Source organism: Diorhabda carinulata, chromosome 6, assembly GCF_026250575.1.
Source record: "Diorhabda carinulata isolate Delta chromosome 6, icDioCari1.1, whole genome shotgun sequence".
Taxonomy (NCBI): Eukaryota; Metazoa; Arthropoda; class Insecta; order Coleoptera; family Chrysomelidae; genus Diorhabda; species Diorhabda carinulata.
In genome coordinates this window covers 23,370,877-23,383,467 of record NC_079465.1, presented here as the reverse complement: position 1 = coordinate 23,383,467, position 12,591 = coordinate 23,370,877, and the positions used below count along the sequence as shown (strand labels likewise).

The 12,591-nt window shown below is 33.3% G+C and overlaps 2 protein-coding genes across 5 annotated transcripts in view; one reads left to right on the top strand and one right to left on the bottom strand.

Annotated features, from left to right (window-relative positions):
* Window positions 1-3,983: 3,983 nt before the first annotated feature.
* Window positions 3,984-5,507, bottom strand: LOC130894982 (uncharacterized). The gene is made up of 4 exons (XM_057802067.1): window positions 5,356-5,507; window positions 5,092-5,195; window positions 4,183-4,505; window positions 3,984-4,125 (listed from the first exon to the last, which is right to left on the bottom strand). The coding sequence occupies exons 1-4, from the start codon at window positions 5,410-5,412 to the stop codon at window positions 4,010-4,012; spliced, it is 600 nt and encodes a 199-aa protein (XP_057658050.1). The 5' UTR covers window positions 5,413-5,507; the 3' UTR covers window positions 3,984-4,009.
* LOC130894981 (mediator of RNA polymerase II transcription subunit 13) overlaps window positions 5,016-12,591 on the top strand; it is a 27,556-nt gene continuing 19,980 nt past the window's right edge. For 2 of the 4 annotated variants that reach the window (XM_057802065.1, XM_057802063.1), the window contains exons 1-2: window positions 5,029-5,800; window positions 11,823-12,183. In XM_057802065.1, coding sequence (XP_057658048.1) covers window positions 5,732-5,800; window positions 11,823-12,183 — 430 coding nt within the window. In that variant the 5' untranslated portion in view covers window positions 5,029-5,731. Of the gene's footprint in view, window positions 5,801-11,822; window positions 12,184-12,591 lie in introns of all 4 variants that reach the window. The other 2 variants (XM_057802066.1, XM_057802064.1) reach the window with 2 other exon arrangements.

Here is a 12,591-nt window from a genome sequence, read left to right as displayed (position 1 = left end):
ATGCCATCCCCACTTCTCGCGCGCTAGTAGCCGAAATGCTACAACGCCTCATTCCCCTTTTTATGGATACAACTGTACCGCAACCAGCGGCGTGGGTAACAGCATTCATTTCGCCTTTACCCAAAAACCAAATACTTCCCACTAAAAAATGAAGTTCTATGGACTTCACAATAGGGATCGTTAATTACCAAGATTTAACCAGGAAACGACATCTATTGAAGCATCTATTAAGTTCCCACAATATCCAAATTTTATCTATCACCGATACCCTTTCCAAATCACCTCCAAGTTTCACTGGCTATACCACTTTCCACTTGGACAGAAACTTCCACTGTCACGGCAACGGACTCCCCTCGTCACCCCATCCCCTACCCCTACTGGATTGCATAGCCATCGATATCTCGTTGAATAACGAGACAATCACTTTCATCTCTTACTACAAACACCCACAATAATCACTTAATATCGACCTTCTCGAATATGCATCCACTCTTCCTAGAGCTATCATTACGGGTGACTTCAACTCCAGGAATACCCTTTTTGGTGATACCACAACCAACCTACTTCTCGCCGATTCTCTAATTTCTCTTCCCCTTTCTCGGATTAAAAACCGTAATCCAACACTCGTGAGTCACCTGGGCTCTTCCATCGTCGACCACATAATCTGCATGGACATATTAATTACCCTTATCGAGGACGAATGCTCTATAGACGACCCAATAACCTCAGACCACGTTCCTCTACTGGTCAGCACATATCTTCTCAATCCCCATAAAGCCTCCTTCAACTAGCTTCACCTATCGGAACTTCAAAGATGACGACTGGATCTCCTTCGCGAAACATATCAATTCCAATTTACCCCAACCCACAGTTCAAGACGTTTTTGGATGAAATATCAGCTGAATATAACGACGTAACATATTATTGTGAAGTCAGATGGATGAGCAAAGGAAAAATGTTGAAACGGTTTTACGAGCTTAGAAATGAGATAGCAGACTTTATGAAAATAAAAGATAAGCCACTATCTGAATTGAGTGACCCAAAATGGATATGTGATTCAGCATTTCTGGTCGATTTTACAGGCTATTTGAATGATTTAAATTTGAAACTTCAAAAACAAGGACAGTTAGTAAATAATTTGTACAGCCATTTGAAATCGTTTCAGATCAAACTACGCTTGTGGGAGTCACAGTCGGGTAACAGTTACCATTTCAACACGCTCTCTGCGTATGAAAATATTGCTTATGCTCAATATGCTGAAGAACTCAAGTTACTGTCGGAACAACTTTCGAACAGATTTAGCGACTTCCAAAAGAAAAGAAGAATGTTTCAATTTATTTGCTACTCCTACAAAATGTAATGTACAAAATGCTCCAATACACTTACAAATGGAGTTAATCGAGATTCAAGAAAACTCACTCCTAAAATTCAAATTTGAAGACGTAGAGTTGTGCGATTTCTACAAAAAATACCTAGAAGAAGACAATTTTCCGCAGCTTAGAAAATTCGCAAGAAGATTGATTTCTGCGTTTGGCAGTACTTATAAATGCGAACAGTTCTTTTCATTGATGAAAGTTAATAAATCAACACATCGTACAAGACTGACTGACGATCATTTGGAAAATTCTTTACGTCTTTGTATCAGTGGAATTCATCCAAAAATCGATGGATTAGTTTCCCAAATTCAAGCTCAAGTGTCTCATTGATTTCAGTGTATTTAACTTTTGTAGTTTGTAACAATTGCAAATGTCACTATTTAATTATAATGTTGTACCATTTTTTAAAATTTCATTTTGTTATTTTAATGAATACAATAATCACATTGTCAATATACACATACATGTCAATAATAAATACATAATACAATAATAACATTGTCGTATTATTTCATGTCTAATATCTATCGCAAAAAAATATAATCACTACTTTAAAATGCACTAAGTACTTTTAAGCGCGGCCCGCGAACGTTTTGCACGCTAAAGTTTGGCCCTTAGCATGTCAAAGGTTGCCCATACCTGCACTAAGTACTTTTAAACGCGACCCGCGAACGTTTTGCACGCTAAAGTTTGGCCCTTAGCATGTCAAAGGTTGCCCATACCTGCACTAAGTACTTTTAAACGCGGCCCGCGAACGTTTTGCACGCTAAAGTTTGGCCCTCAGCATGTCAAAGGTTGCCCATACCTGCACTAAGTACTTTTAAACGCGGCCCGCGAACGTTTTGCACGCTAAAGTTTGGCCCTTAGCATGTCAAAGGTTGCCCATACCTGCACTAAGTACTTTTAAACGCGGCCCGCGAACGTTTTGCACGCTAAAGTTTGGCCCTCAGCATGTCAAAGGTTGCCCATACCTGCACTAAGTACTTTTAAACGCGGCCCGCGAACGTTTTGCACGCTAAAGTTTGGCCCTTAGCATGTCAAAGGTTGCCCATACCTGCACTAAGTACTTTTAAACGCGGCCCGCGAACGTTTTGCACGCTAAAGTTTGGCCCTTAGCATGTCAAAGGCTGCCCATACCTGCACTAAGTACTTTTAAACGCGGCCCGCGAACGTTTTGCACGCTAAAGTTTGTCAAAGGTTGCCCATACCTGCTCTAGATCATTTGAAGCAGATTTATAATTTAAATGTTCGGCCAACTGGAGTATAGCTTATAAACTAGAGACTTCTTGGTGCTAGCACTGATGGAATAATTGATGAAGAAGAAGCCACTGTAGAAGTGAAATGCCCATATTCTTTCAGAAATCATAAGTTGTCTGAAAAATTGAGGAATTTTAATAAGTATATAGTTTTTTATGACTATGAGGGAAACTTGATATTCAATACAAGTCACAATTATTATCACAAAAATTCAAGGAGCTTCACATATTTTAAAAACAGTTGTGACAATTGTAGATTTTAATGGAAAGAAAACATTTCACTCTTGGAAAATTTCTATATAGAACAATACTTACCAAAGTTGTTAGACAATTAAATGAAAATTTTTGATACGTTTTTCAATGTGATTTCAGATTATTGTACAGTGTTAACAGATAGAGTATACAGTTGGAAAAATCTTTAATATTTATTTTAGACTGAAAAGCCACTCTATACAAATTTTCGTTTGCTGACGATATCAGGAAATTATGTTTTATAATATAAATGCCATTTTGTGAATAAAGATTTTTGAAACAAAGTTAATTTAAATTGCTGTTTTGAATGTACTATGATTGAGTGATTTTTTTCTGTACGCAAAACTTGTAAAATAAACTAAAACACTGCTTGTGGCTCGATAATTTATTTGATGATTGTAAAGACTGTAGTCTACTGACAATAAATCAAATAGTATTTGTTTACTTTATGAAAATTGTAGTAGGATTTACAGGCTTTTATTGAATTAGAAAAACAGTATTATTATTACTTTTAACAATAATTGTATTGGATCAAGTCATTTATAAATTAAGTAAAATAGTTTGGTTGAAGGTCATGGTAGTGGCTCACTTGAAGGACCTAGTAGTGGTTCGGTTGAAAGTCTTGGTAGTAGCTCGGTCACAACGTTTTTACAGTTCGCTTCCTAAAAAAAGTGATTTATTAGACTAATGGACTTTCTGCAACAAAATGCATACCTTTTTTCTGGAGATTTTATATTAAACTTCTTCTGAATAATGAAATCAAATAAAGTTGGCCCATTCTCTTTTTCTTTATTTAAAAAGTGACAATCGCACACTTTTGCAAATGTACTTGGATCTGTATCTTTTCTTCTATAAATAAATAAATTTAAATCATAAATCTTTGAAAAGTGAATGTTATTCTTTTACCTTATGAGAGAAATCCATCTATTACTCTCGGTCTTGTTTTTTGGGAACCGAAAAAACTTACATGGTTAAATTAACTCACCTGGGGAAAAACCAATAAAAACCTCTTAAACAGTACGTTCCTTCAAAACAATATATTCAGCCGAAAAGTCTTATTTTATCACATAAATAAAGGTAGAAATGATAAGTCTCTAGATTAAAGAAAACTATTTATTAATACAATTATTGATCAGGAGGTGGTTGGTTGTGTCCTGGATATTTATTTTTATATTTTAATCCAGTCACGATGGTAGAACTATTCGGAAAAGCTGTCCTTCCTCCAAACTTTGTATCAGTATCTAAAAGAGAATAAAAATTTCATTGAAACGGAAAAGAAACGACCAACAAAATCTTACCGGGATGAAATCTGTGGTATTCGTATTGCACGTGCAAATTATCGGGCAAATCCATCGTTTTCATTTTATCTAGGGGCGTCCTAATGTCCACAGGAGTTTTGTAAAAGCACTTAACATCCCCTAAAGTTTTCATGTGATGTAATAAGGAATTGGGAACACCGTGTCCTAACGCTTCCTCGCATTTCAAAAATAAATTGAATCTTTCGTTCAAGTCCGTTACTAATTTATTATCTTCTGTACTACCAATAACCGATTTAAAGACGTATTCTAATTTCGAATCGACGTCTTTTGGTGGGATGTATTCTTTTTGTGGTCGCAGGAATCTAAAAAGAAATACAAACTCTAAGAAATATTCGAACCCTCAATCCCAATGTATTATTTTAATTTGAAATTTTTCTAGTTTTAGACAACTCACAATACGGCAAACGTGTTAATCTGATTGCCTAATATATTACATTCACTAATTTGTATAGATACCAAAACTTAATTAAATATAATTTTATATTAGGTCACTTTCAATCTGAAACATTAAAAAATATTATTCGAATCGAAAATACATTAAATAATAATAAAATTACTTTCGGAATGTCAAATTTGAAAAATATTTGCGATTTTTATATATCTTTGTTAATAAGAGATGTTTAAATTTAAGGCTGATTAATTTTTTTTCATTTCATTGAATTTTGAAGAAACGACACCGATATTGGAAAAAATTTCGAAAATTGTAAATAAAAAACGAAATATTTAATTTAATGCCACTCTGTATTTTCGATATCTACGCGCAGTATCATATTTATTGACTCTGCACGGTGTCGTCCCCTCGCGCCTGAAATGTGTAACCAGAGCGAAAGCAATGGCTCTCGTCAAAAGACAGACGCACTTAAGGCTGATCTAAATCCAAGTACACACCCTTTCGAGGATAAAGATTGAGCTGTAGAATTTATTTTTGGGCCAACCTTTCTGTCGATTCCTTTCCTTTTCTCAGCTTTCGTGGCATACGACCTCAAAAGGACCTAAAATTGAAAAGTGAAGTTTCAAACGAGTGCAAACATAACTAACAAAAACAGTGGCGTAAGCATAAGACTAGAAATTGAAGTGATTTTTTTATAAAACAGTGTTAAACTGATAATTAATATCGATCAAGTTTTATATAAATCCCGTGAAAATATTTACGTTTCTTGAAGATATAACTTGTGTTTTGAAAACGCCATGCCTTAGAAACGCTGCCATATTTTTCGACTGGACGTGTAGTTGAACTAAACAAAGACGTACGGTGCAGTGTTACGCAGCAGCTTGCCTATCGAAAAGTGTGCTGATGGAGTAAGTGACGTAAGTCGGAACTAAGTCGATAATAAGAATCCGTAAGTTTTGTACCGAGCCGATTTTAGTTCGGCTTGTTGTTTCGTGGTCACCGCCATTTTGCAGTTGCGATAGAAAGGTGAAAATCTCGGTAAATATAAAAGGTTTTTAAATGTGGTTTTTAGATTTAAGTGACGTGAAGTGTTACTTATAAGTGTCGTGAAGAAAACCCTTTAATAATGGATCAGATATGACGCATCCAAACTTTCAAACTAACGGAGCTAGTTTAGAAGATTGCCACACAAATTTCTTTGCCTTGGTAAGTAAGTTAACTTAACAATAAAATATGTACGACGTAAGTAGTAAGTAGTATATTTTAAATGTGTGTCGAATTGTTAGATTATTTATAATTATTCCGTTTTTTCTCTATACATTATTTCGATAAATACCTACGTTCGATTTGTCAAATGTTTTGTTGGTACACTTTCTAAAATATTTATATTCGGATCAATTGTTGATTGTTTTCGCAGTATTATCATATCGTTAAACAGTTGGCTTTAATAAACAAACGTGAATGAATATATGATACGTTGACATTTATTTACGTGATTAAAATCTGATCTATTGATAAAATACAATGAATTTCGTAAATTTAATTTCAACCTACGTTTACACACCAACTAAATAACCGTTTAAAAATGTATGTATTTGTTTATCGTATCGTACAGGTCTCTCGATATCGGTGTAGTAGGTAAAGTTTCTCCGATGGTTAATCAGTAAAAGCCTGTGGAATAGAAAAGAGGAGAACATTGCGGGTGTTCCATAATCTCGTGTGAACGAACGCGAGTCCGGTAAAACAACGTTGCCAAACTATTCATGTAACGGTCTCGATTCTCTTGAATGTTCTTTTCCACGAGTATCTAGATCGTGTATGTCGTTCTCTTTTCTAAACCTTCTTTGCGTATCTTTTATGTACAATGACCTTGTTGAAATGCCGTGCTTATATGTATGTATTTCTATTAAAAGTTTTTTCTCTAAATCACCTGTTTTAACAACTCGTTAAAATTACATACGATTTAAGTAACTTGTTTTGTTTCGTCATATTGTTTGTTGGTACCGTTTAACAACAAACATTTCTTGATTTTTAAATAATACGTAAATAAATATATCACTTGATTTCAATTATGAATGTCGTTAATTCATTTTCAAGTTTCATTGTCACTGCTAATTCTCTAATAATTATTGACCTTTTTAAATGAGAACCATTTCGAAAAAAATTGACAAAATATAGTAAAACGGAGCTAAAATATAACGTTTTATTATTTATACTCCTCTTAATAAGTATTATTATTATTGTTATGGATTTAAAATAACCTTGAAATTATTTACGTTAAAATTGTCTTGAATATTATAATGTTTTTAATTCTGTTAATTAGTTTGTTTTCTGTTTGGAAAATATCTAACGCCTAAAACGTAAATTTTATTATGAAAAAATCGGTTACTACATTATATTTCCCCCTTTTTCATCGACCAAATTCTCCTCCCATCCTTCTAACATATTTTGGTTATTATTCAAACTTTTTTTATATTCTAGTTGAAAATTATTTCCGAACGACAGGTGTGGTTAGGTGTGAAGCCTTCTTTAAATTTGAAATTATTTATTTCAACGTCAACCCCAATTTTCGACTTTTGTGAACAAACATATATTTGGTCGACGCGAGGTATTTTGTAATTAATTTAATAGTTGTAATAATAATTAAAAAAAACGTATTATTTGTGTTTTTTAACACTTTCGATTGTGGGCAAATTCACTTTCTCTTAACGTGAATTTATAATGAATGTTTATTTGAAATGTACGCTTTTTAATTTAACGTATTTTCGTCGTTGCATATTTTTTGAATAATTTATATGAGACGTGGCAACGTCGAGCCTCCTCGACTGGTGACAGGAGAGTACAGTCCCTGATAAAAGCCGCCGCTAATCTACCGGTTGGTTTCTTCTTAGCCTACTTCGGATTCCAGAGCAACAGAGATGTTTAATATTTTGTCGTTATAAATACGGAGGCCGTGGATTTTTGTTTGGATCTTTGTTAACAGGGGCGAACTAGCCTCAAACCTTTTTCTATATCGGATCACGTCGATTTATAAACGATTATTATACTAATTGCCTGCGAGTATTTGTAAATTATGAATGAAATATATCAAGTTTTTAAACGTTTAAAAGTAACAAGTACGACCTTGATTTATATTTTCAGTTACGATAAGCAAACGTAGTTTTATTTTTATTTTATTTGAAAAAATTGAATTTTACTAAATTTCTAGTTTGGATTGTTTTGTTGTATTTCCTTCTCTATTTTTACGTTGAATTAAGATTGAAAATTGCGGATCTAACCAAGAAATTTTTCGTTCAAAACCAAAACTTGTCCAACAACCAATTTCAAAAATTTCGTTCACCTTGCCATTATTGTCAATTCTTCCTATTATTAAAGTAAACAATAATTATATCAGCAAGTACATATTTTCATATTTCGTTATATATTATGAAATTTCACTTGATTTTAATTATGATTGCAATCGAAAAATAAAAAGAGCAAAAAGAAAGTTCCTTGAACTCGGTTGTTTATGTATGTAACATGTTTGTGAGGTGATTTTTGATAAATATTGATAATAATTTATCGCGGGTATTCGTTACACTTTGGAAAATAATAAAAACCATTATTTTATTCGTCAATATCAACATTACCATTGTCTAACATGGAAAGGACTTCTGAGCGAGCTCCTAACTCTCAAAAAAGATAAGCTGTATTAGAAAATAAAAGTTATGTCGTTACCACCATAGATTTCCATGGCTTACATCACTTTTCACAAAATATTTAACATAGATATTCATCGATATATTTCATCCAGATATATTTCTCAATTGTTTTCTTTTAAATTTGATTTAATTAGCAAAATTGTTTTAAAAGGGGTTAGTGGTGGTAGTAGTGTCAAACAACGAAATTGATTACAGATTGTACCAAGTTGAGCGAATTATTTAACATTCCAATAATATTACAACAAAAGGAATTTTGCTTTTAATGCCAGTCTAAATAAATATATCATTATCTGCATTTTAAATTGCACGTGAAATCGTCGTCTAAACTTCTACTTGTCGAAAATATACATTAAGATTATTCTTGAATTTAATTATGTCGATTAGAAAAAAAAAATTGTCTTATCTGCATAAACTAATTATAAATAAATTTTTAGTCATTTGTATGTGCTATCGGAAATCTGCAACTACGAATGATAAATGAATTCGCTTTTATTTTTTTAATAAACAGTTTGGAAATATTTTCCCTTTGGAATAATATATACGAGAGTTGTCGAAAGTTTCCGATCTCAAACAGAAAATGTCATCACTTCGATCTAACCACATGAATTGCACTTTGAATTGATTGATCACCCACCATATTCACCAGATCTGACACCTCAGTAACGAATTCCTGTTTGCTGGCCTTTTACTCGTCTAGTTTAAAGAGAAAAATGGCCACTACTATTTGAAAGGATTAAAAAGGCTGGACTAAGTCTTGTTTCTTTGTTAGACTTTATAAAATTTATTTTTCTAGATTCTTTTTGCTTTTAAACATTACCATGTACTTCAATTCAATTTCTCTATTAATTTTATTAATTTGGCCGTAATTAAATTTTAATTAGGCCTATTAATTTCCCGACTTTTCGATCGAAATTTGACTGTTGACGAATAACGTTTCGATATACGAATTTAATCGATTTTCAATCCGTAATTCTTCGCAATGATTTTTCTTTTTATTATTTCGGAAAAAGAGCGTCACGGTAAACGACGAAGCTGTAAGGGATCGGTGGTGTATAAACCAAGAAGGGGGTGCCATCTTTCGATCTGGAGAACGGCGACCCTCGCATATTTCGATGCCTCCTCCTCCTTCGTTTCGTCCTCCTCGCAGTCACGGTATAACCGCCATGCGAATGCAATGCCCTCCACGTTTTATTGATTCGAAAGGTTCCGGCGCGGCGTACCCATATACACCATGCCCTTGCCGCAACCTATAAGGGTAAATAGCGTTTGTTATCCATTATTCTAATTAACTTTATACTAATAAAAATTTTACTTTGATCCAGGATATGTTGTCAAATCCCCGATTTTATATTTATCCTATCGAATTAAAGCAAATAATTAATCGCTTATTTTGGTGTTTTCAGATACTGTAAAATTAACTTTTTATATTACGAAAAATTAGACATTTTTCAGCATAATCCCTTTTTAACTATTCCAAATAATAATAATCGTATTTCTGCTGAAAATATTTCTTTCGTTAATGAAACTTTGAGGTTAGGTTTCATCTACAATTACCGTTTCAGAAAAATCTTCACAACGACTCATTTATACATTTCAAAAAACCCTCGTAGTATTTATATTTAACGTAAATGTTTGTTTCCATTTTGTAAAACTCATTCAGACATATATCGAATTTTTATATCGATGCACTAGATCTCTATCTGTTGACATACACGATAAACGGAAGGAATTTTGACGTACCAGGAATGCAAACTTATGAAAATTACAATCGAGGCGATAAGGGACACATTATCTATCACGTTGTTTATTCGGTGTTAAATCAGTACGGAAAATTTTTTTCAGTGTACGTAACTGTTCGTATAACAACTCGATAGAGTTTAAAATATTGTTGAATACCACCTATCAAGGTCAATCGATGTTTGTATTATTATTATTATTATATAAAAAAAACTAGGTACATACACATTCAAATTAGATCGAAATAGTGATGTGGCAACATCGTTGTTATGCATACAAGGTAATCTACTATTTTATATTTTAATAAATGAATTATTTCGAGTAATTCATTGTGTAAATAAAAATTGAATATTTCGTTGGTTCTCTAAGTAAACTTTTGGTAGGAAAACTATTTTGTAACATACTTGAAGGTTTTTGTTCTAAATATACCTACCGTTTGTGTCTATATAAGTACTTAAGGATAAAAAAAGAACATTCAGTGAACACATGACGAAACCATCAAGAGTTTTGTCTGCCGACTAAGCATCGAGAGCTACTAGAAGAACGCCCACCTGCAACAGGTCATAAATGCCGGGTAGCACGTCGAGAGGATTGTTTTCTTTTACTGGGACTTTATATCCACAATCTTTTCTATATACATACACATCGCGTTATTGTAATAGATTATTAAGCCAGTCGGACCGGTTTTAAACGATACAAGAACTAGAAATTTGCCATTCGAGAAGGTGGAAACACAGCTGATTGTTGCTGATTATCTACGTAACATATTTTCCATAAATTCAATTTTTATTATACTGCGTAATCTAAAGAAAAAAAAATAATCGAATGATCGATGCTAATCCAGAATAGGTAAAATATTAATGACATCTGATATTTTGAGGTTTACGTGCGTTCCTGCACGTAATAGTGCGAGCAATTATTTCATTTGGGCCGTTGTAGAAGTCTCAACTATACAGTTTTCAGTTGAAAATTTCAAAATATAAATTGTAATTAGCGTAATGATTATTCGAATTACTAATTCAAATATTGTGTGAACTTTTATGTTAATTATTGAAACAATAGATATTTGTAGGTAGTATAAATAATCGATTCGTGATGAAATATTTTTGATTAGTAAGGCGAACAGCTTAGTTTAGTTACATCAGGTGTTCGAAGTTACTCACCCACAACTCGGAAAAGAGAAAGTATTTAAATCGAAAAAAAATATATATAGAGGTGCGCTCTAAAAATACGGTAAATTATTTTATTAAAAACTAAAATAAAACTTTTATATACACGAAAAAATATAATTTTTTGTTTATACCTCGTATAAAATTTCCCACATATTCGTTCGTAGTGTCGAAAATTTGTTAAAAAAAATGAATTTCACGCTTAGTTACTTTCTTTCTGTGGTTTAAAGAGGATCATAATAAAAAATCTATTTCCAAGTTTTTTAAGTGACAAAAAATTACATTTCACCGTTACATTGAAAGTTAACACATTATTGTAATAAATCAAATAACGACACTTAAAACAAGATTTAATTTCTCATTTTTTAGAATCCAGCCCTGCTTATTTAAAAAAGTAATTTGATAACATGACTCTAATTTTGAAAAATATATTTCGAAAACCATTTTTTTTCTTTTACGATAAAAAGTTGTTTAGATTTCTATACGGAAATTTCGAATTCATTGGTAAATTATATAATTTTCAAAACTAAAATAAAACAGGGTCGGACTCTAAAAATTTTAATTAATTTTTACCCTTGGGATACATTTCGCTGACGCCGAATTGTTTTTTCTTTGTTACAGACCGAACTTTCTGGTATTAAATGGCGTAAGTTAGTATGGAGCGAGGCGGACAGGAACGGCGGTGGCGGTGGGGGCGGAGGGGTAGGCCACCACGGTCCACCTCCGGGAGGTGGAAACACCGGTACCGAACCATTGGAAGATCCGGTTCTGAGAAGTTACGCGAGATGTTTAGCCGCCGATATTCTTTGTGTATGGAGACGAGTTTCGACGTCTCGCGCCGCCGATATGTTCGATTTAGGTCCACCTCCGTCTACCCAACCGCCGCCACTTAGTTTATCCGCCTCCAAGGAACTCTGGATTTTTTGGTACGGAGAAGAGCCTGATTTGAACGAGCTGGTAGCTCCGGAATTGAATATGAACGGTGAGCAATTTATTATTATTAATATTATGCCGAATTTGACTGGAATATATTTTTTTTTGAATTTATTTGTAAAAAGAGTCGCATGTATTTACCGATTCGGTTACGATCTGTTTAGAAGAAGCATCAACTATCACAGCACGTCGACCCTAATTTCGAGGCGTAAGCAAGGGTCTCGAAAAGGGCTGGGAGGGAGGTTTTGCGGCCGTTTATCGATCAACATATACATACACCTTGGCTAACATTGACAATCGGTTTCTCGATATTACCATTTTGTTTTTTGACTTAAACATAAAAATATAAATCGATCGTAGTAACATCTGGTAAAAAACTAAAAATTAAAAAAAAGGCGCTACCGTAAATTTATTTTTGAATATTTGTATGAGCGGCGGGGGCGGTACAAATTTGGTT